The sequence below is a fragment of the Pseudorca crassidens genome, chromosome 17, assembly GCF_039906515.1.
Source record: "Pseudorca crassidens isolate mPseCra1 chromosome 17, mPseCra1.hap1, whole genome shotgun sequence".
NCBI classification, from domain to species: Eukaryota; Metazoa; Chordata; class Mammalia; order Artiodactyla; family Delphinidae; genus Pseudorca; species Pseudorca crassidens.
The window spans coordinates 82,218,833-82,242,450 of NC_090312.1; the positions used below are offsets into that span (position 1 = coordinate 82,218,833).

General features: G+C 45.2%; 2 protein-coding genes across 4 annotated transcripts in view; one reads left to right on the top strand and one right to left on the bottom strand.

Moving 5' to 3' along the window:
• Nucleotides 1-13,892, bottom strand: part of RGS20 (regulator of G protein signaling 20) — a 77,607-nt gene extending 63,715 nt beyond the window's left edge. Inside the window, exon 1 of the mRNA XM_067712335.1 lies at nucleotides 13,720-13,892. Coding sequence (XP_067568436.1) covers nucleotides 13,720-13,892 — 173 coding nt within the window. The remainder of the gene's footprint in view (nucleotides 1-13,719) is intronic.
• The window catches only part of ATP6V1H (ATPase H+ transporting V1 subunit H), a 72,888-nt gene continuing 58,228 nt past the window's right edge, over nucleotides 8,959-23,618 (top strand). For 2 of the 3 annotated variants that reach the window (XM_067712327.1, XM_067712329.1), the window contains exons 1-2: nucleotides 18,531-18,670; nucleotides 20,034-20,177. In XM_067712327.1, coding sequence (XP_067568428.1) covers nucleotides 20,074-20,177 — 104 coding nt within the window. In that variant the 5' untranslated portion in view covers nucleotides 18,531-18,670; nucleotides 20,034-20,073. Of the gene's footprint in view, nucleotides 9,158-17,407; nucleotides 17,653-18,530; nucleotides 18,671-20,033; nucleotides 20,178-23,618 lie in introns of those variants that run through there. The other variant, XM_067712328.1, reaches the window with a different exon arrangement.

The following is a 23,618-nucleotide window of genomic DNA, read 5'->3' on the forward strand; positions in this document are numbered from 1 at the left end:
CTCCTCAGAGGCTGCATCGTGTGAGTAATAAACCTTTCTATGCTCTCTGGTGTGCGTGTGACCTCACTGGTCTGGACATCAGAACCACATCTTGGGCAGGTGCCGGGCAGGGGGTCCATCCTGCCTATGTGGGGTGACCACAGCCATCACGTCCGTTCACAGCTGTGGGGCTGCACGATTCTCATTTCTAATATTTTAATTAAAAACGTAAATTAACGAAAACATTTTGAAATGGTAAGAATAAAAAAGATCCATGGGGCTTCCCTGGTGGCGCAGTGGTTGAGAGTCCGCCTGCCGATGCAGGGGACACAGGTTCGTGCCCCGGTCCGGGAAGATCCCACATGCCGCGGAGTGGCTGGGCCTGTGAGCCATGGCCGCTGAGCCTGCGCGTCCGGAGCCTGTGCTCCGCAAGGGGAGAGGCCACAACAGTGAGAGGCCCACAAGTATAAGGTTGACAAGTGCAGGGGACAGAGGCGTCCACAGTAAGCAGTCTTCTCTTTCTTCAGTTGTGTACATGTATGTAAAAGCTGGTAACAGTGCTGTTGTTTGAATCCTAAGCACACGTACACCAGCCCCAAGCCCAAACCTTGGCCCTGCCTTGAAGTGGAGACGCAGAGCGGAATCCACAGAGAAAGCTCTAGAGCGCCCCAGGCGTGCACTGCAGCGTCCCCGCTGGACTGGCTGGCTCGTTTATTAAATTGCAGCAGACTCCTCCACAGGTCCTGCCTTGGCGTCTACACCGTGCCTCTGTCTAGTCTAATCCGTTCCCCACCCTGCAGGACGGGTGACCTTTCTAAGAGGCAGACGTGATCGTGTTACTTCCCTCCCTCTAACCATTCGGTGGCCCCTCATGTGTCTACAGGACTTAATGTGGCATAAAAGCCCTTTCGTGACTTGCTGATACTCCATTCACTCACCCAGCTTTCTCACCGTTCTTTTGTACTCCAGGCTCCAATCACATTAAGCATCCTTCGGTTCCTAAAATCCCCTTGTTCATTTGCATTCCTGCTCTCGGTATAAACTGTTGCCTCTGCCGGCATCACGCCCCTTTCCCAGTCTGGGCCTCCTCTTCTCCCTGGGTGATCTCCCACTTAGCCTTCAAGGCTCAGCTTAGATGCCGTTTCCCTGGGGATCTCACTAAGGCTGGGTCAGCTGCCCGTCTCCTTTCTCTGACCACAGCACTTCCTGCCCTCGGTGGGGACAGTGACAGGCCGTTTCCCTGCGTGGCTCCAAGCCCAGTATGTGTCAGGACTGTGCCTTATTCAGACCCATGCCTGAAAAGCCTGAAGCAGTCCTGGGACATAATGTGTATTCAATCAGTATTTGTTAAATGAATGAACTTAGAAATGACATGACCTGGATTTGATGATTGTGCAGGCTGTGTAAGGGGTACCTAGGGTTTTATCATGCTGTTTTTCTCTGCTTTTGTGTATATTTGACATTTTCTGTCATGAAAAGATTTTTTTAAAGTCATGGTTTTTAACTTCTAGATGATGTGTCTCATGTCTTGTTAAATTGCAAAAGACAAGAAACAGTGGGACAGAATCTGCCCCAGTTGCGTACACATGGGTGTTCCGAGAAGGCCTGACGCCGAAGGGGACACCTGCACTCCATTTGTCCCCATCGTTGGGCCGGATCCACCAGTGTCACATTGGAGGAGCACAAAAATCAACAAACAGGATGGTAAGAACAAGGGGAGCCGTTGTTCTGTCCAAGGCAGGCAGCCTGTGACGGGCCGGGAGGGCTGTGTGGGCTCTGTGCGAGCCTCTCCGAGCTGCCCGAGAACTTGTCAGAAGACCCTGATTTCTTCGAACTGGACTTGGCTGAATTGGATGGCTTTGCCCAGTATTTTATTATTATTTTTTAAAATTTTTGGCTGCGTTGGGTCTTCATTACTGCACGCGGGCTTTCTCTAGTTGGCGGCGAACGGGGGCTACTCTTCCTTGCGGTGCACGAGTGTCTCACTGCGGTGGCTTCTGTTGTTGCAGAGCACAGGCTCTAGGCGCGCGGGCTTCAGTAGTTGTGGCTCGTGGGCTCGCAGTTGTGGCTCGCGGGCTCTAGAGCGCAGGCTCAGTAATTGTGGCGCACGGGCTCAGTAGTTGTGACTTGCAGGCTCTAGAGCACAGGCTCAGTAGTTGTGGCACACAGCCTTAGTTGCTCCGCGGCATGTGGGATCTTCCCCGACCAGGGCTTGAACCCGTGTCCCCTGCATTGGCAGGTGGATTCTTAACCACTGCACCACCAAGGAAGCCCTGCCCGGCATTTTAAAAGGGGTGTTTTCCTTGAGGAAGCTGGAGGCTGCCACCGACTTGAAATGACACATTTTGGGGCCATTCAGGATTCATAGCTGTCATTAATTTCCTTTGCGACATGAGACATTTGGCTGAAGAAAGATTTTAACAGTGACCTCAGGTTAAAGAGGTCAAGAGAAAACTTTACGTCTCTGATTAGGGTTTCACCCACGTGGTGGGAAGGAAGCAGGACAATCATGCATTTCTATCTACTAATCAGTCAGCCAATCAGTATTGACTGGGCTCTTACCACGTGCCCAGCAGGTGTGAGGCCCCACCTGTAGAGGGGAATAACTAGGTTAATAACTGTGCTGGGAGAAACCGGCTACACATCAAGCACGTGGGTCCTGAGGGTGCCCCGGGGAAGCCTGGATCATTGGACGCACGTTGTTTTTCAATATTCAAAGTATCTGATAAAAAAAAAAACCAACCAAATGAAATTATATGGGACAGGTATAACTGTGGTGATTTCATAGAGGGTAAAACCAAGACTCAGAGAATCGAACCCAACTTGGACCTGCATTCAAAGCCCATGCTTGCCATTCCAAAGAGATTGCTTTGTGGCATCTCACTGCCTGGTGGTGGTTTGGACCTGGGCAGGCCGGAAGGATGCGCGTAACTGAACTCCTGTAGTTGGGATAAAGGACGTCTTCGAGTCATCAGACTTTGATTAGTTACAGCCCAGCCTCAAGTGTTACTAGTCTGAAAGCCTGCAGTGCTTGCATTTCCAGCAGATGTCAGCGTTTACCGTCCCTCACTCCCTCCAGTCTTTTAAAAAACAAGGCAGCGCTGCGTTGCTCTTGGGGTCCTCAGCGTGGTGATTGCATCTGCGCCTGAGGTGGAGGGTTGTGTGGCAAGAAAGCCGCTGGGTGCTGAATCTTGACTCAGCGAGGAGGAATTTGAAAATGTAGTCAGCCTTCCACTTCCCCGATTTCCTACAATCCAAAGGCATTCTTTTTTTTTTTTCTCTCCCCCTTGTGATTTCATGTCTGTAAAAAACAGCCCATTTCTGATGGATGAGCCAAGCAGAGTTACCTGGCCTTTGGCCGAGACTGCATCAGACAGAGGAGGTTCTGGGGTGAAGGGAGGACACAGGGAGGATGCAGGGCGGCCGCGGTAGAAGCCCCGGCCAGATGGGGCTGGGGCGGGACCAGGCCACAGCGTGGCTTCTGGGGAGGGACCAGAGGCCGCCAAACTCCGGGTCAGAGTTTATTCGCCCCCGATTACACTCTTGGAAGAGTTCATGCTCGGGGATCTAATACTAGCATTCCCTGCAGGTTTTGTGAGCAGGAACGATACATTAGTTCATTTACATCTAAGTGCCAAATGAACGTGAACTTCCTTCGTTTCCTAATGGGAGAAACCAGGCCAGACTGAGAGGCTGAGATGCCCAGGGTATGCCTGGGGGTACTGGGGAAGGTGTGCGTGGGGGCAGAGGGAGGAGGGCCAGAATGAGAGGCTGAGATGCCCAGGGTATGCCTGGGGGTACTGGGGAAGGTGTGCGTGGGCACAGAGGGAGGAGGGGCAGAATGAGAGGCTGAGATGCCCAGGGTATGCCTGGGGGTACTGGGGAATGTGTGCGTGGGCGCAGAGGGAGGAGGGGCAGAATGAGAGGCTGAGATGCCCAGGGTATGCCTGGGGGTACTGGGGAAGGTGTGCGTGGGGGCAGATGGAGGAGGGCCAGAATGAGAGGCTGAGATGCCCAGGGTATGCCTGGGGATACTGGGGAAGGTATGCGTGGGGGCAGAGGGAGGAGGGCCAGAATGAGAGGCTGAGATGCCCAGGGTATACCTGGGGGTACTGGGGAAGGTGTGCGTGGGGGCAGAGGGAGGAGGGCCAGAATGAGAGGCTGAGATGCCCAGGGTATGCCTGGGGGTACTGGGGAAGGTGTGCGTGGGGGCAGAGGGAGGAGAATTTCTCATCTCCCGGTTGGACCGAGGCTGATGGCTGTGGTGCCTGGGAGACCTTTGCTTCCTTCCCTCATAACCTGCCTCTCTCAATGTTGTCAGAATATACATGGGGCAATGACGGGCCCCCAGAGCCTGGGCTCCCCGAGGGGCCAACAAATGACAGACATGCCTGGCTTTCTTCTCTGAGACAGAAACTCTGGGAAAGGGGAGCCCTACAGATTTTGCTGACACTAGTGAGTTGTTAAAAACAGTCACTTTGCAGCTATTTTTAGGAAAAGACAAAAACAGAGAAAAGGCAGTGATAGGACCTGGCTCTTGTTTGCTGATTGTGTGCTTATTTGTCAATCCAGCAAACTTGTTCTGCAGCAAAAGTGTCCGTATAATTTAGTACAGGATGGTGCTGACGGAACAACGCTCTCTCTTCCACTGAAAACTTCAAAAAATACATCCTTCAGAACATGTGACCTTCTGGGCAAATGGTCGCAGATCAGAGTCTCAAATAAACAGGACTAAATCTAACTTGCAGAAGCAGAGAGAGCAGATTTATTACAGAACTGGGAAATGTGGAGCGAAATTGGTAATATCAAATGCTTTTGATCGTTTCTTTCTAGCCATGTTTTATTCATTCCATTTGGCCATATTTTGCTCAACGATTTTTTACATAACCTCAAGCAACCTTTCCTGATAACTTATAGGTAAAAATAGTCATGTCCCCATGTGTCTGAGTTATCAGGTGACCCACACTGGATCCATCTGGTCTGACTCAAGAGAGCAGAGAGGGTCCCACGAAAACTTCAGCGTCCACCCATGTCCCCTCGGGGAGGGGATGTATGGGGAGTGTACAGTTGTGGAGGGCCTATCCACGGATCTTTGCTAATTAGGGATAAACAGAGGAGAAGCATGGATTTATCTCTGAGATGTGATCATAAAGCCTTTGGGCGATAGATGTCAAGATGCCCGAACTCAAACATCGAAATCGGGGCTCTCTCCTTTGAGTATGTGGTTGCCTTCGGAGGTCCACACGCTGCTTCAAAGTTGCAGTCCCTTAAAACTCGTGCTGGACAGCTATTTAAGGCTGCCTCACAGCCGACGGAATGGCCAGGGCTGTTGACCCAGGCGTAGGCACCAGACCCCCCTGGGTTGGACTCTCTCCTGGGCACTGGCAGTGAGGCCGTGGAGAGGCAGCGACAGCCGAGTCTTGGTCTGAGCCTTTTCCACCACCTTCCACAGACCCCCGGGGTCAGGTTTCTGAGCTGCTCGGCTCCTGCCTCCCTGCTGTGTACTTTTCTCTTGTAGTCAGGTGCCGTTTGAAGGGGCAGCTACAAAAGTGTGTTGAGACTACGCTTATGATATTTAATTCATTCTGTCTGTTTTTGAATAACGGTCCTTAGAATGGTCTCTCACTTGAAGATGAATCCTTATGATTTTTAGTGTCGAGAATTCAAAATCACATCAGCAAAATAGATTCTTACGGAAAAACGTATTTGGTTACATCATCGACGTCAAATTAAATTGCTTACGTGGTCTGCAATTTGGGTTTTACTCTTGAATATTTGAATATATGCCAATTGTCACTGCATAGTTTAAACTATTATCTTTCAACATAGTTGCTTCATTTTAAAACTACTTATTTCAGTCATTTAAAATGCAGTAACTGTAAAACCATTTTGCAGAGGTTTCTAAAATAAGCTCTCAAATGATACAAGCCTGATCTGAATTGCTTTATGCGCGGAATGGAAATAAACGGTTCGTATTGAACCTATAACACAAGATTACTATCTAAGATTCCCGGTAAATTTCATCTACATCTTTACCCTGCAAGAAGGCAAAACTTTAAATATTCTAACATGTTTGCAGTGGTTTTATGGTTTGGTGAAGGCTGGCTTGATTTTGGCAGGAAAGCCAACATGATGTTATGAGATCTTTTGCACAATGGAAATGAGACTTAGATATATTTCTTCCTAACCATAAATTTAAAATCTGAGAGCGATAAAATTTATGAATAAAAGTCTAAACAGCACGCCGAGGCCAAGAAGGATTTTTTACAGTATACTTTTTAGACTTCCAGACAGGATCTTTTTGCCATTTAAAATTTTTTCTGCAAGGTTAAGTTCAATCTCGCTATCCAGTGAAAGTCTAAAGCATATACTAGCTGCTCCCACTGTGGTGTATAAATAGAATATGGAAAGCTGTATTTCCGTATTTATTTAATTTGTTATTTAATTTTAAAGGGTAAATTCTAAGCTCCAGTCTTTGTGATTTTTAACAAAAATGTTTTTATTATGTTAATTTTCAAAATTAAAACAAATAATAAACTGAGCAAATATACTAACAAACCCTCATACCCGTCACTGTTTCAACAGTTATCAGCATGTTGCCAGTTGTGCTTCGCCTCCTATCTGCCCTACCTTCCTCTCCTCCAGGATTACCTTAAAATAAGTTGAAAGTCACAGTCATTTGTTCTGCAAACACTTCCGCGTGCCTCTTGGGACTTTTTAAAAAGCGTAACTGCAGTCCCGTTTGAGCTGGACATTCTTTAGACAGTCAAGGGGACATCACTGCCTTTCCCTTTGCCGGCCTCTGGCTCCACCGCCTCAAAGGCGCCCCTCCCTCCGCTTTAGAGATGCTGTCCAGGCAGAATTCTTCCAGCTTTCTTCCACCAGACACGAGGAGTGAGGCCCGATGTCTCCTTCCTCCCTTGCTCTGCCAGTTAATCTGGAGAGGTAAGCCTCTTCCCTCATTCTTTTCCCCTTTCTTTTTATGATATAACCAGACTTCTAAAGAATAGTCACACTTTACAGTCACTTTTTACCTCTATTAGTTCCATCTGATTAACTGTTTCAATAGTTACCACCAATCCCTCCGAACTGTGACTCTCATTCGTGGGTTCTCATTTTGCCCTATCTTTTGTTGCTCCGACAAGAATTTTCATGTGATTATACAGGAAGTGCAGTTGTGTCATGTGTCATCCACATCCTGGCATATCTTAAAATATCTTCCTCTTGTGTTAAGGCATGAATGACACCTGGCTATGAATAAGTCTTGAGACACAGTTTTTAAAATTTTTTTTTGAAAGCTCTCTAATTATAAGTCTATTGTTTTCAGTTATTTACTGCTTCAGAGAATTATAAGGTAAGGTTTCTTTTTTGTTTCCTTGTAGGTAATCTCATTTTCCCCCTTTTGGATATTTATAGAAATAGTGTCTTAATTTTTGAAATTTGAACATTCTATGAAGATATTACTAGACTTAGTTTTTATTGTCTGACGGAATACAATATGTATTCTCAAATTATTATATGAAATCTTTATTTATATCAGGAATATAAAGTTGTATTTTTTAAAAAAATTGATTATTGCTATTTCACTGCTCAGAACCCCCTTTTAATCTGTTCTTTTTATCTATCCCTAAGGTGAATCTGTCCTCCGTATCCCTTATTTCCTCTCCTCGCTCATAATTTTAATTTATCTTTCTTCTCTGTGTTCTGATAAACTTTTTCAAACATTTCTTTATTTTGATATTTCCTACTTTGATAATTTTAATTTTTGTGGTGTCCAATCTGCTATTAAAAGCCTCCCTCCTTTTCAAAATTGATAACAGGATGTCTTATCTCCATGCAAAGCTTCCTTTTCTCCAGTTTTTGGTGATGTTTCAGTCATTTCAGAAATGCAACATCTGCTTGAATATTATAATGAATATAACACGGGCACGAGTTATTAAGACATGTCTTCTGTGTCCTATGTGAGTATGCCATGGTGGTTCAGTCAATGTCAACCGACAACAAAGCTACCAGTGGCAGCAGAAAGCACCTGGCTCCTTAGGCTGACTCTCCAGGCAGCGATGCTGGTTGGGCTGCAGAGAAGCCCTGTGTGGCTCTTGTCACACACCCTGGAAATCAAGCCATGTGTGAGAATCCGGAGACACCAAAGAATAAGAGGCTTCTTACCATGTGCCCTGAGCCTGGTGTGACTGGTAACATACACGAAGCACTTCAGAGCCACCACTTTTAGAAATACTGCCATTCGTTTGTGTGTCCAGAAACTCTAGGTTTACAGTCTCAAGAACAAAAGCTAAGGGCTTCCCTGGTGGTGCAGTGGTTAAGAATCCGCCTGCCAATGCAGGGGACACGGGTTCTAGCTCTGGTCCGGGAAGATCCCACACGCTGCGGAGAAACTAAGCCCGTGTGCCACAACTACTGAAGCCTGTGCTCTACAGCCTGCAAGCCACAACTGCTGAGCCCACGAGCCACAACTATGGAGCCCGTGCTCCACAACAGGAGAAGCCACCGCAATGAGAAGCCCGCGCACTGCCATGAAGAGTAACCCCTGCTCGTTGCAACTGGAGAAAGCCCGCGCGCAGCAACGGAGACCCAGCACAGCCAAAAATAAATAAATATATTCATTTTAAAAAAAAAGAAAGAACAAAAGCTAAGTTTCAAACTCAAGCTAAGTTAGAAAACCACCTAATGCTATATATCCTCTAACCCATTCTCATTCAGAAAAACTTCAGACGAGCAAAGAAGCCCATAAACATAGTCTACCTTTGCTCAGCCGAATTATTTGGTGGCGCTGGTGGAGATGTTTGCCTCTAAAAATAGAATCCAGTGGCGAAAACCCAATCTTTAATGTAAAAGCCTGAAAGACAATTATTTAAATGTTAAAAAAAGTTGGTAAACATGATCAAACTTAACTTTGAAGACTAGGACTTGATGTGGATCTTTTTTGTATAGTTGTTTTCAGAGTAGAAAAATCTTGTGGAGAATGAAGACGCTGACACTGGGTTTTACATGATATTCCCACTGGCGGGAAGAATCACATTTTCCCAGAAGCCCCTGAGTCTGGAGCCTGGTGAGCCCTCCTGCCTTTGCTCCCCTGGAAACACCTGCAGTAGGAACCCAAGGATTCCCGGCTCACCCGTGCGCGCCAAGGACGGAAGATGTAACCACGACAGACTTCCAGGTGAGCCTTTCCCTAAGCGGGTTTGCGAGCCTCTCAGGTGTTAAGGAGATTGCTACAGAATTCTTTTCAGAGGGTCTTCGGAAAGATAAGAACCACCTTTGTCCTTCTCAGCGAACTTACCCTTTCACAACTGGAGGCAGGACAGAACAATTTTGTCTTCTGAGTACGTTAATGTGAAGGTGCTGGATACTAGAAGCATAATTCCTTTCTCACTAAGGTATTTTTTCCTCTCTTCTTTCTTCTATCGTTTTTGCCACACAAAGCTCCGCTGTCTTCATAGGTGCCCTTTGGGGCCTTGGAATTGGTTTCTCTCCGTTTACTGTGTAATGTCTCAAAACAAGTGCTTTGATCAGATGCCCAAGGGGTCACACATCTGGAACAGGAGAGCACTTAGGAGTCTGTGCTCTTAGAGGGGCATCGACATTGAAATGATACGAACAGTAATTTTGTGTAGAACACTTTCTTGTCTAAGCTCTGCCCACTTTTATTACAGGGAAGGAATGCACACACATATGCGTATATATCTGTATTGATGGATGGATGGGTCGATGACTTGACTTATTGCCAGTGTGGCTGGAAAGTTTCCTCTCTCTCTCTCACGTTTACTATTAGAAAGAGTGACTGGTCCAGGGAGCACCCCACCTCCCGCTTGTACTTTGTGCCCTGAATGGAAGGAAGCAAAAATCCTTGTGGAGAAAAAAGAATTCTGACGAAGCCAAGTTCGTGAGTGTATGTGTGTGGTGTGTGTGCGTGTGTATGTTTGGGGAATATTAATTTATTTTGTAGCAAACTAGTGGCCGTGTTGGGCTGCTTTGGGCGGAATGCACAGAGAAATCACTATTGAGGCTACTGGCTTCAAGCCCACGAGATTATAGCCTGCTTCTAAAACACTGCCAGCATCTATCGAATTAGTAATGAAATCAGTGTCAGAAAAACCTAGGTTCAAATCACCACTCAGCTGACTTCACACGTGGAACCAAAAGTTTTTCCAAACTTGTCTTCTCATCTCTAAAACAGGTCTAACGACGTCAGTGCTACTGACCTAATGAAATGGGTTAAGAATTCAAATAAAAAGAACAGGAAGAACCACAGTGAATGTAGGCAATACATTTATGCAACACGTAAATGTATTGTTATTTTCAGTCTAACCTGCCTTTGGAGGGCTTTTACTTTTTTTTTTTATTTTGAAATAATTATAGATTCACCGGAAGTTCCAAAAAAGGATCTACACAATGGTCCCACGCACTTTTCATCCAGTTTCGCCCAATGGGAACTTCATAAGTCGTACAACATCAAAACCAGGAGACTGACCTTGGTACAATTCTAAGAGCTTACTCAGATTTCACAAGTGTGTGTGTGAGTGTAGTTCTATGCAATTTTATCACATGCGTAGGTTTGTATAACCACCGAAATCGAGATAAAGAAGCATTTCATCCCTGCAAAGCTCCCTCAAACCACCCCTTTGTAGCTGCATCCACCACCCTCGCCATTCTGGTCTTTGGTAATCACTAATCTATTCTCCATTTCTCTAATTTTATTTTAACAATGTTATATAAATGGCATCATACAGAATGTGACCTTTTGGGATTGGCTTTTTTCACTCAACCTCATTCCCTGGAGACTGATCCCAGGGGCAGTGTTAGTAGTTCATTCCTTTTGTGTATCAGTAGTTGATTCCTCTTAGTTGGTTCATCGTGTTCCACGGCACGGATGTACCACAGTTTATTTAATCCTTCATCCCTTGAAGGACTTTTGGGTTGTTTCTAGTTTTTGGCTATTATGAGTAAAGCTGCTGTGAACATTAGCATATGGAGTCTGTGTGAACATAGGTTTTCATTTCTCTGGGATAAACGCCCAGTAGTGAAATTGCTGGACCGTACGGTAGTCGCATGTTTAGTTTTGTGAGAAACAGCCAAATTGTTTTCCACACTGCCTGTACCATTTTGCCGTCCTACCAGCAATCTTTGAGTGATCTAGCATCTCTGCATCCTTGCCAGAAATTGGTTTCGTCACTATGTTTCATTTTAGCCATTCTGATAGGTGAGTAGTGGTATTTCATTGTGTTTTTAGCTTGCATTTCCCTAGTGGTAGTGATGCTGACTATCTTTTCATGTGTTTATTTGCCATCTGTGTATGCTGTTTGATGAAATGCCTGTTCACGTCTTTTGCCCATATCCTACTTGGAATGTTTGGGTTTTTTATTCTTGAGTTTTGAGAGTTCTTTATAGTTCTAATTACAAGGTCTTTGTCAGATATGGGGTTTGCAAATATTTTCTCCAAGTCTGTAACTTGTCTCTACATTCTCTTAAATAGGGTCTTTGGCGGAGCAAAGGTCTTTATTTTTGATGGGATCCAATTTATCAGTTTTTCTTCCATGAGCTATGCTTTTGCTATATAAGAGCTCTGCCTGGGCTTCCCTGGTGGCGCAGTGGTTGAGAGTCCGCCTGCCGATGCAGGGGACACGGTCCAGGAGGATCCCACATGCCGCGGAGCGGCTGGGCCCGTGAGCCATGGCCGCTGAGCCTGCGCGTCCGGAGCCTGTGCTCCGCAGCGGGAGAGGCCACAGCAGTGAGAGCCCCGCATGCAGCAAAAAAAAAAAAAAAAAAGAACTCTGCCTGCCTTAGGTTATAAAGATTTCCTGTCATTTTTTTCCTAAAAGTTTTACAGATAGTTGTGCATTTAAGACTCTGGGCATCTAGACACATTTCAGCCCATGTTTTGCTTACTTCTCTCCATTTCTAGATAATATTTCAGGTCTACCTTAAATGTCACCTTTTCCACTCTTTCATTAGGCCTTTTTCAGTTGTTTTACTCCATATCAATCATATTCCATCTCAGTGTCTTACTGATTGAAAGGGTGTAATCACATAGATAACCTCTAGCATTGACAGGACTCATGCTGATAGGATGCAGTTTTGATAATACTGTGAGTCTGTAGAGAGGAAGGGCAAAATCTTTCTCTTTCTCAGAACTTAGCCCAAGGTTTTGCAGATAGTAGGGACTCAGTGATATTTGTAGACTTAAATGCATTGAGTTCTACCATCCTGATCCTTGCTAGATGAAGGGACATGGCCGCCTCAATGTGCATCTATGTTCAGACGCAATAGAAAAAGGCAACACTGAGTGGAGAGGCCAGTAGCATCCCAACTGGATCACTCCTGACTGCTTGCACCTGCTGCTGCACAGGCTGGGACCTGATTACCTGGGTTAACGAGGTCAGGATGGCAGCTCGGAGGGCCCAGCACCCCAGGGCTGTCGATTCCAGGATGCTGTCAGAATGTGTACTGCACGTTCATAGATACTTTCCAGTCCTTTGCCTATGACTCTGCTTAAAGCATACTCTCCAAGGCAGTTAGATCTTTGACATTATATGTGTGTATGCACATATTATATATATACATACATGTATATTATATACATGCACACACGACATATACTGTTATTGCCGCCTGCTTCCTCAGCGTTGTCTCCAAATTCTACCTTTTAGCAATCTCTTTTGTGTGTGTTGCCTTCATTTAGATGCCCATTAATTAAGGACTTCTGGCCATTCTATCCCATTTCATTCTAGTTTCCTAAAGACCTAGTGTTTCGGTGATAGGAGGAGGTGTGGAAATTCATGTATTATTTGTCTGAAAGCTCGAAAGTAAAGGTCAGTACATTCCTACAGAAAAAGGTTCCTAATGACTAAAAAAACCCACAATTTCTCTTCTCCTTGTGCCAATCGGTTAAAATAACATTGGGGAAAGGGCAGATCCAGATACTTAGAGTCTACAAATAAATAATGATTATTATGAGGATATGAGCATAGGGACAGATAGATTTTCTAGTGCTACAGGATTTGGACAGGTTTGCTGTCGTAGGATTTGCAGCATTTAATTCTGAGTTCTGATCATTATTTGTCAGAGGTATTAACACGTGCCCATCTCCCTCCACGTGAATAACCTTTTAAGAGGTGGTTCTATTTATAGTTAAGAGGATTTACAGACTTAAACTGTACTTTCTGCAAAGATACACACAATACTGAGCAGGAAGATGGTTACTCTTTAGGGAAATCGTGTTATCTAGTGGCAGAAATTCACGCTTAGGAAATTCACCTAGGAAACTATGACTTTAGGGAAAAAAACCCTAAGCCCCTTAATGTTCTTATGTGCCTGTATTAGTTTATCAGTTTGTTTTCTCGAGCAATTTTTGTAGAAAGCTTTTCATCACTATATGGGATATAATTTTTATATCAGAGAAAAATATCTAAGGGTTAATATCAAGAGCCACAAAAATCTATGTCTAGGTTTTTTGCTTTTTAAAACATTACCTCCTGAAACATACAAACAAACAAAACGTGATTGTTTGCCTTGGTAAAGGGAAGTTGTTTAGATTGGAGAAAACTGGAAGGATCAGGTAATTATTATCAAGGTTCTAGTTTCTCTCTTGGGTTTGGTTTGGAAGCATTTTTGATAAATCATCAATAAGATAAAATGATCACTGGCACTAAAGCTTGCTTGCGGTTTTATATTCTTTCTGGATAAACCCTTTCCTTGTCAAGAAAGGTCACGGACTGTGGAGATGGTCTTACCTTGACATTGTGCCTGGCTATGGTGCCTCCTTCATTTTCCACTGTTTGATGAATGTTCGCATTATATTCCTCAGCCCTGGGCGGGAGCAGAAATTGTATCGGCATAGATGGTCTGGAGAAATGTTTCTGGAGTTCTTCTTGGTTGTCTGGGGAAAGCCTAGGCATGTTTTTACAATAAAGTCTCCAAATGAGTCCTGTAGCTTGATTTTAACACCATCAGCCCAGGGTCCACTCTGTTTCTCTTCCTTTGGCTGGTGCTGGTGTGTCGCTCAGTCTGCTGGGCTCCTCCCTGCAAAGTTACATCAACTGAAGCAAAAGGATTATCTGTGTTGTGGGTCAGCAGTTTATCCACAGACCGTTAGCTCTATTCCAGGCTGAGCCTCTGATTTTGAGCATCCGGGTATGTTATGACTGCCCCCTACAGGTAGCAGCGTATTCCTAATTCAAGTTGAATGCTAAATCAAAACTGAAAGACATGATTCAAGTGATAGATTGCTTAGTACATCATGATAAAGGAAATAGATTGCGTGGCAAAGTTCTGTGTTCGTAGTGTGTGATGCTTGACAATTTGGGGCTATACACTCAAGAGGCAGAGGAGCCACCTGGTCTATCTGGGTCTCTTAAAAGGTCCCTTTAGTAGCAGTCAGCTTTGTGGATGGAAATGTGTGCTAAACTCATACCCAAACTTAAGCCCAAGGTTTATTCCACTTTTTCCTTAGGTCATATAGAATTAGTTGAAGTGATTTTCTTAGGTGGTAACTAGTCCTCTAATGAGTAAGCGAAGACTTGGCTTCTACATCATACTTCCTATGCGTAAAGTGCTTTGTAAATATAAGATTATTAAACAGAGTGCAAATAGATAGACCGTGATGCCTTTTTCTCAAACGGTATCTAACGCCCAAGCAGCCTCTGCTGGCTCTGGGGGTGCACAGAGAGGTAAGGAGCCCGGGTATGTATTCCTGGGGACTACAAACTGGAGAAGTTTCCTTTATAAAATGATCCCAGGCCCCCAACACTGACATACAGAACTAACACAATCCCCAGCAACATCCCAGCTCCCTTTTTGGCAGAAATTGACCAAGCTGATTCTAAAGTTTATATGACATTGTAAGGGACCCAGAATATCCAAAACAATCTAAAAAATAAGAACAGAGTTAGAGAATTCACACTTCTCAACTTGAAAAATTACTACAAAGCTACAGTAACTAAGACTGGGGTGCTGGCATAAGGATAGACACATATATCAACGTTTTGAGAGTCCAGAAGTGAACCCACACATTTATGGTCAGTTGATTTTTGACGAAGGTGCCAAGACAATTCAATTGGGAAAGAACTGTCTTTTCTGCAAATGGTGCTGGGACAACGGGACGGCCTCAGGCATAAAAATTAAGTTGGACCTCACACCACATTAAAAACTGAACGTGGACTTCCCTGGTGGCGCAGTGGTTAAGAATCTGCCTGCCAATGCAGGGCACATGGGTTTGAGCCCTGGTCTGGGAAGATCCTACATGCTGCAGAGTAACTAAGCCTGTGCGCCACGACTACTGAGCCTGCGCTCTAGAGCCCGCGAGCCACAACTACTGAAGCCCGTGTGCCACAAATACTGAGGCCCGCGTGCCACAATTACTGAAGCCCGTGCGCCTAGAGCCCGTGCTCCACAACAAGAGAAGCCACCGCAATGAGAAGCCCGCACACCGCAACGAAGAGTAGCCCCCGCTCGCCGCAGCTAGAGAAAACCTGCGTGCAGCAACGAAGACCCAACACAGCCAAAAATAAATAAATAAATTTATTAAAAAAAAACAACTCAAAATGAATCATAGACCAAAATATAAGAGTTAAGACTATAACACTCTTGAACGAAAACATAGGAGAAGATATTTGTGACCTTGCCTAAAATATTAGGCAAAGCCTTCTTAGGTTCAATACCAAAAGCGCAAGTGACAAAAGAAAAAAATAGGTATACTTGACTTCATCAAAATAAAAAATGTTTGCTCTTCAAAGGACATCATGAAGAAAGTGAAAAGACACCCACAAAATATGGGAAAATATGGCAAATCATACATACATAATAAGGGACTTGTATCCAGAATATAAAAAGAGCTCTTAAAAAAAAACAACTAGAAATGAGTGAATTGTCTAAATAGACATTTCTCAAAAGAAGACATGCAGATGGCCAAAAAGCGTATGAAAAGATGCTCAACATCTTTAGCCACTGGGGAAATGCAAGTCAAAATCACTAATGGATACCACATCACACCCAACAGGTTGGCTTTAGTAAAAAAGACCATCACAAGTGATAGTGAGGATGCAGAGCGACTGGGACTCTCACACGCTTCTGGTGGGAGTGTAGAATGACGCAGCCACTTTGGGAAACAGTCTGGCGGCAGCAATTCCCTTGTAGATATGCACTGAACCAAGAGAAGTGAAACATATGTTCACCAAAGACACGCAAATGTCCAGTAATTGGAATCCACCCACATGCCCATCAACTGGTGAGCAGATAGACAAAGTGAGGTATATCCACACAATGGAATATTATTCAGCCATAAAAGGGAGTGAAGCACTGGTACGTACCGCCACGTGAATGAACCTGGAACATTGTGTTAAGTGGGAAGAGCCAGTCACAAAAGACCACATATTGTATAACTCCGTGTATAAGAAAATGTCCAGAACAGGCAAATCTACAGATACAGAACGTACGGATACATTAGGGGTTGCCTAGGGTAGGAGGGTCTGGGGCGAGATGGAGAATGATGGCTAATGAGTAAGAGGTTTCTCTTAGGGGAGATGAAGAATGTTATTACACTGATTGCAGTGATGGTTGCCCAACCCTGGGAATAAACTGAAAATCTGAGGGTCTAAGGACCTGGTGTTTGGCTGTCGATTCTCAGAACGAAAATGGAATAGGTGGTATCAGTAGACCCAAATTGACCTGTATGATTTCCGGAGCTGGAAGCGACCATCAAGAGTGTCTTGTCCTCCTTCCCATTATCTTCTTCATTTTGTGGATGGGGAAACATGCATGGGATATCAGGTGATGTGTCCAAGGGCTACATGTGATAGTACAGTTGGGACCAGCCTCCACATCTCCATACCCTGGGGCCGGAAACCACGGCTTTGCACCACCCTGCAAACCAAATCGTTTGCGTTTCTCTTTAAGGATGTCATTTAGGTCCACCAGCCTTTTCCTCACTTCCCAACTCTCATTTCTGCATCTTCTATTCTGGTGTCAAACATTGGAGGAAACATTTCCTTTGAACGTTTGTTAATTTCTCTTAGCACTTTCCTGACACTTGTAAACATTCTCCCTCTCAGAAACGTCTTTCTACTTAAAAATTATTTGTATGAACGTTCTTTCATCTTAAGTTTAATTTGTTAATGATTTTTATCTAAGTAAGTCTCCTAATAAAACATTGCACACACAGTGCTTCTGAGATCCTAGTAAACATTTTTTCATATTTGAGGGTGTGTGTGTGTGTGTGTGTGTGTGTGTGTGTGTGTGTGTGTGTGTACACTAGTGGAACTGCAGCATTGACTGGCATTCCCTGGAATTCTCTGTAAAGCAAGTGTCCTGGAGATTGCAGGAAGGAGAGTTTGTATGAGAAAAGAGTTTTACAATTTGTTGAAGGTGAGTAAAGTACTTATTGACAAATGTGTATTTATTTTGCTTTATTCCCAAGTATAAGGACATTTCCTAAAGGGTCAAGTGTAACAGGCAGGATGGAGAGACTTGCATCTAAGAGCATAAACATCTCAGAGTGCGTGGAAGCTGATGGATGTTAATCCATTGCAACTCCTAGAGGAAGCTGAAGAAGGCAAGGAGATGGATCCTCCTCCAGCGCCTGGGGAGCGGCGTGGAGGACTCAGCCCAGCCAGACATCCGCAGCCCAGTGACACCCACCTCAGACTTCTGCCCTAGAGAACTGTAAGATAATACATTTGTGTTGCTTTAGGCCAGTAAATCGGTGGCAATTCGTTACAGCGGCAATAGAAAAAGAATGCAATATTATATACTATTCCTACTGTGTTTATTTGTAATCAGTGTATAATATTAGTTTTGTTTTCAAAACTTGACCTAAATTTAACATTTGTAGGAGAAATGTATTGGTTATACCTACAAATCTCTTTCAGCAGTTATCAAAAACAATATGCTATTATATTATACCCGCTCACTAGTTGCAGTGTAGCGTTACTCGTTACTATCTTAAGACAAAGAGGGAAGCTGAGGCCTGGACTGGGGAAAACTTCGGCTCAAAACGGGGTTTTCAGAAAAATACAGGGTGCTATTAAATTTGAATTTTAATTAAACAGGAATAGTTTTGTTTTTTTAGTATAATTGCAGCTGTGGCATGGAACATCCACTGTTCGCTAAATCTGCAGCCCTAGGGCAAGATAACTTTTGTGACCCATGTCTCAGCATCAGTTTCATATTGAGACTCTGAATAACAACGCCTGCTTCACTGACTTGTCAAACCCAAGTGAAAGTCAACCGATTTCAAAGCACTAAATTAAACTTTTCAGAGTGACGGTTGAGCTAGATGAGTTTTGGCCCGGCTCTCCCCCTCGGACTCCGTCCCCGGGGCCGCCGGGTCTCGGGGTGCGGGGTCCCCGCGTGTCCACCCCGCCCCCAGCCCCGCGTTCAGGAAACCCTCTCGCGCGCAGGGCGCTCCTCTGCCTGTTTTGGGCCCTCCCGGCCTCCGCCTTCCGGGCGGTCACGTGCCTCGGCTCACGTGACCTGCGCTTCTGTTGTTCCACTGCGGCCGCTGCGGCTTCCTCCTGCCTGTAAGGCCCTTCACGTCCGCTCGGTGCCGAATCAGGCTCGCTTTCTGGCGCTGTGTCCCCGCCGCCGCTCAGGCCTGCGGACTCGGCAGGAGACCCGACTCGGCGCCCCAGCACGCCGGCGGTCCCGACTCCGGACCGCCGCATCTTCCCGCCGCCTTGGGGTGAGTTGGAGGGTCCCGCGGGTTCGCTGGGTGAGGCCGCGCTCGGGTCGTGCCGTCTGCGGCCCCGGCCCCGGCCCCTGACTCCTACCCCGACCCCGGCGAGGCGAGCTTGCGGTTTCTCCGCTTTCCTGGAGCGCGCTGAGTTCTGCCGCCCAGGCGCCGCCTGCCTTCCTCCGGCCCCGGTTCCCCGATTTCTTGCCTTCCGGGCCTCAGCGGGGTTTTCGAAACTGCGGAGCCTTCCCCGCAGAGAAGGGCAGGGGAGAGAGGGTGAACGGGTGAAAGGTGTGCTTTCCCCAGGATTGGGCCGGCTGGGGGTTCGAGTTGTTCAGGGACCTAGGCGACCGCCCTGAGGCACCTTCAGCCGCCGCAGGAGGGGCCGCTGGGGCTGAGCCCGCTTGATTCCAGGTTCCAGCTTGGCCCGGACGGAGTCTGTTTTCACCTGGGCCCAGCCAGTCCGCATTGCCCGTGTTTGTTCATGCAGCACATCCTCAGATGTAGAGGTTACTTCCAAACTGACTAACGTCATTGGGATTCTGGAACAGAATTTGGGGTGTGGTTTAAGCTTCTTTGTGGTCATAACTATGAGCTTATATTTTGTAAACCAGAACTTGTATTTTGTGTCGTGATAAAATCAGGCTTAAGCTTTTATCTTTAAGTTTAGGAGTGAGAATTACTTAAAAGCTCATTATTGTAGGATCATATTATCAGACCAGTCTCTCATTGTTGGCTGAGCCTAAACTGTAATCTTTATTTGTTTCAAAAAATTCTCCCAATATTGACTTTGAAGCTGCTATAAATTTTGATTGAAAAAAGAAAGCTCTGTCTTCTAAGATACGGCATTCCTACTTTGGGTGTTTTAATTTGAGTAAATAATGTTAGTAAGGACATGTAGGTTTTTCATATGCCACTTTAAAATGAGGCTTAGTAAATGTAAATAAAATAATTGGTCCTATCTGTACTATGCAGGTTCTTATTTTTTCTCTGTCAGAAGAGGAAAGTTGATCTCAACCGTATACATTTAAAATACTTTCCTATTTTGTATGCCTATTCTAAGCATGGTTTCTTAATTCAGTATCTTACATGGTTACTTTAAAAATCTTACTGCGATATTGGTGCCAATAATTAGAAAACCTTACGTGGAAAAGTAAAAACCTATAGAGAACACTTTTATGGAACAGTGCATAATGGGACAAGATTTGAAATATAATGGCATAACTATTTAATATTTAGAATATTTAGTATTTGAGTTGAATGCTTGTAGAGATTAAGGTGATAATGATGCTATTGCTAATAATAATAGTAGTAGTTGTTAAAAAAACAAATACACCTTGTATTCTGGTTTTCCCTTGCATCAAAATCGAAGGTCCGCAGAACAACATTCAAGATCATAAATTTAGACCAAGATGGACATCCGGGGTGCCGTGGATGCAGCCGTTCCAACCAACATCATTGCTGCCAAGGCTGCAGAAGTTCGTGCCAACAAAGTGAACTGGCAGTCCTACCTTCAGTAAGTGCTGCTTTGCTGTGAATCATGGGTAATCATGTGCCTTTGCTTCAGACTTTTTCATGGTCATGCTTCTGTGAGAGAAATACTGGAAAAATACTAATAAATGTGGAAGAAAACACTTCCTCCTTAGAATAATTAGCTGTCACAGGGAGACAGCTTAGTGTGATGGAAACAGCTTGGGGCTCTGGTTGGGAGGCAGCAGTGGCCACAGCACTTCTGAGCTTCTCTGCCTGGAAAGTGGTACTGTTTGGATGGATAGGAAGCACAGGAGGAGTGTTCAGGCCCTGGAGGGAGGAAGAGGATGACTGGCAGAGCCTGCCCGACTCCCCCCCGCCCCGTATGCCTTGGTGATCAGCGTGGGGACGGGTGGTGTTGCAGAAGGGCTCAGACAACTAGCAAAGAGCAGGCGATTGAGTTTCAAGACTTGAGTTTGAATTCTGGTTCTTGTGTCTACTAGTTTGCTGATCTTCGGCAAATCCCTTAACTCCTCTGAGGTTCACTAAAGTAAATGTGAAATGGGGATACATATCGCATGGGAGCATTGCTGAAATCGTGTATTTAAAGCATTAGCACAGTTGAATACAAGCACTGGTGTGTTGAATACATTCAATAAATTTTAGTTCTTTCCCCTTCCTTGTGTGTGTTAAGATTTAGCACGTGGGTGTTCTGTACTTATCTTAAAGTGAGTGTTCATTTATCCTTGATCAGACTTTATCATGTTGACTTTACTTCATATCTGTTTATTTTGGCATATTCATAACGGTGAGTTATTAAGAAAATTCAGTTAAGATTTGCATGCATATTTTGAAAAACAAATTGGGAAAGCTTTAGTTTTATATTTAGCAGTTTGCTTTGTTCTAAGAGGTATATGTAGTGTACAAAAATGATCCCATTTATTTCTGTTAGTTTAGTTACTCCTCACACATTTAATAACCACCTGCCAAGTTTGAGGCATTATTTCCAGACTTTGGGGCTACAAAGAGATGAACTCGTAGTCTAGTAAGGAAGTCAGATATATGAACTGATCATTTGGAGATCAGTTGACCATATGTTGAGGGGTCTATTTCTGGGCCCTAGGAACACAGTTTTAAATTCACTGTTGGAGGAATTAGAAATAACTGATAGTTCTATGCAGGAGTTAGATAATCACATTTGCCTTTTGGTTGGATTGTTCTTCCCTCAGTGTAGAGGGTAGATTTGTGGATAGTAAGCTTGGAGCTAGGGACAGGTTAGAGCAGTATTGGGGTTGTGGGAATGGCTAGAATTGGAGAGACTGGAGAAGATCTTAGTGATCAGTTTGATGTATGAGGGTGAAAAAGTATCTAGGATGAGTTCTGGTTTCCCGGGCTAAGGGAGTGGATCATGGTGAGGCCACAGGTTCAAGGGCAGGAGCGAGAGGGACTTCCTGATGTTTCCTCTGCTCATCTGTATCTGTGTAATTGTGTACGTCCCCTGTGAAATGAGGATTTTGAGCTCTGTTTCCTAATCTTAGTCCAGAGTGTGTTTAGACTAGAAGACAAGGAGTTTCATGTTCATAAAGCCCGACTGTTTATAACCTAAATAGAATAATATTGAACTTGATCATAAAGCACTGGCTGACGGGCAGGCATTCCCTTGCATTGGAACGTTCGTAGTTACAGGGAGATTTTTAATTGCTTTCTCTGCTGTTCCTCCTGTTCCATGGCCTCCCCACTACACAAGTCATAGTCTCCCTTTTTTCCTACTTCTGTCCTTTATTCTGTTGTCCAGCTCGTGGGTTTCCTTTATAGAAGCCATCTACTCTGTACGTCTGTACACAGATGCTCCCCACGTGTCAGCCGTGTGCCTCTGTTGAGCTGGCTGTGGGGACACTAGTGGGAGTGAGATGTCCTCCCCCCAGCCCCAGAGCGCTCACAGCTTGTTGGGGGCTGGACGGGACCCGTGAGTTACCAGTGAATCTGATGCCACATTGTTTTCTGATAGAGTAAAACCAATGGGAGAATCGCCCAGTGTCAAAGGCCAGTATCTCTCACACATTAACATGTTACTATGGAAGTCCTGTGCCTTAAAGTGTATTTACATGTGATTAAACTTCTTAATCATTCAGGCAGGCAGCCCATAAACGAATGGGCGTGGCTATTCCGGTCAAACCGGAATCCAGTAAAACTGTCCTGAGGATGCGAGAGTTAGAATAGTGTCCTTCCTCCCGAGTTTAAAGTTCAATGGGGAAGCAGACCTTTAACTGAAAAATTAAATAATGCGTTGTGGTGAGCATTAAAATGGAGACATATGTCAAGTTTTCCCAGATAACAAAAGGAGGGAGTGACTCATCACCCAACAGCACTGGGGACGTCCTCAGGGAGCACATGAAGATACCTGTGGGAGTCATGGGCAGAGGGGCTGGAGCTGCCGAGAGGGAAGGAGCCTCCGGGCAGGGACTGGAGACTCAGAAGGACGCGCAGGGCTCGGGGAGCTTCAGGTCGGCTGGTGGAGCCCCGCCCAGGCTGCTGCAGGCCGGAGTGTGGCACCCACACGTGCCAGCTCTGTAGGCCAGACACCTAGGAGTCGTCTCCTCTCTTCTTGTCCCTGACAGTCCACATCCCGTCCAGGCCCAGGTCCGCACATCCAGGCCCCGTCCCCAGTCTGACCGCCTCTGTCCAGGTGCCCTGCTGCTGCCTGGCGCAGGCTGCCCGCGTCTCACACGTGCCCGTGGGTCCTGGCCGGGGGTCTCTGCTGGCACTGTTCCCCGGAGGTACAGTTTAAACAGGGCAGTGAGAGTCATTTCAGACAATGTGGGTCAGACCCACACGGACCTGCTGTGTAGCACAGGAACTATGCTCCATATTTTGTAGTAACCTGTGAGGGAAAAGAAGCTGAAAAAGAATCCCTCTCTCTCTCTCTCTATATATATAGATAGATAGATAGATAGATAGACAGATAGAGATTTTACTCTCTCTCTCTCTATATATATAGATTTAGATTTTATATATATATCTGAGTCACTTTGTTGTACACCTGAAACTAACATGACATTGTAAATCAACTCTGCTTCAACTAAGAAACAGTGTAGGTCAGATCGTGCCCCGGTGCCCCCAGCCCTGCAGCTGCTCTGCGTTCCTGCTCTTTCCCACACAGCCAGCTCCCTGCTGCCCCCGCGTCCTTGGACTCACACTTCTGTCTGTGGAAGTTCCTCCTGGATCACTAACTCCCTTCATTCAGGTGTCTGTGCAGGTGACCTCAGGAAGGTCTTCTCTAATCCAGCTAAAATATGTCCTTTCCTCCCTACCTAGCTTTAGTTTTTTGTTTAATAAACTTTTAGAATCCTGGCATTATGATATGTGTGTGTATATTTTTTTAAAAAGTATTTGCTTTTGTGCTTGTGTATTTTCTGGTTTCTGCTCTGGAATGTGAGCTCACGGAGGGAGGGATGTCTAGTTCATTGCTGTGTGGCCTGTTCGTTAC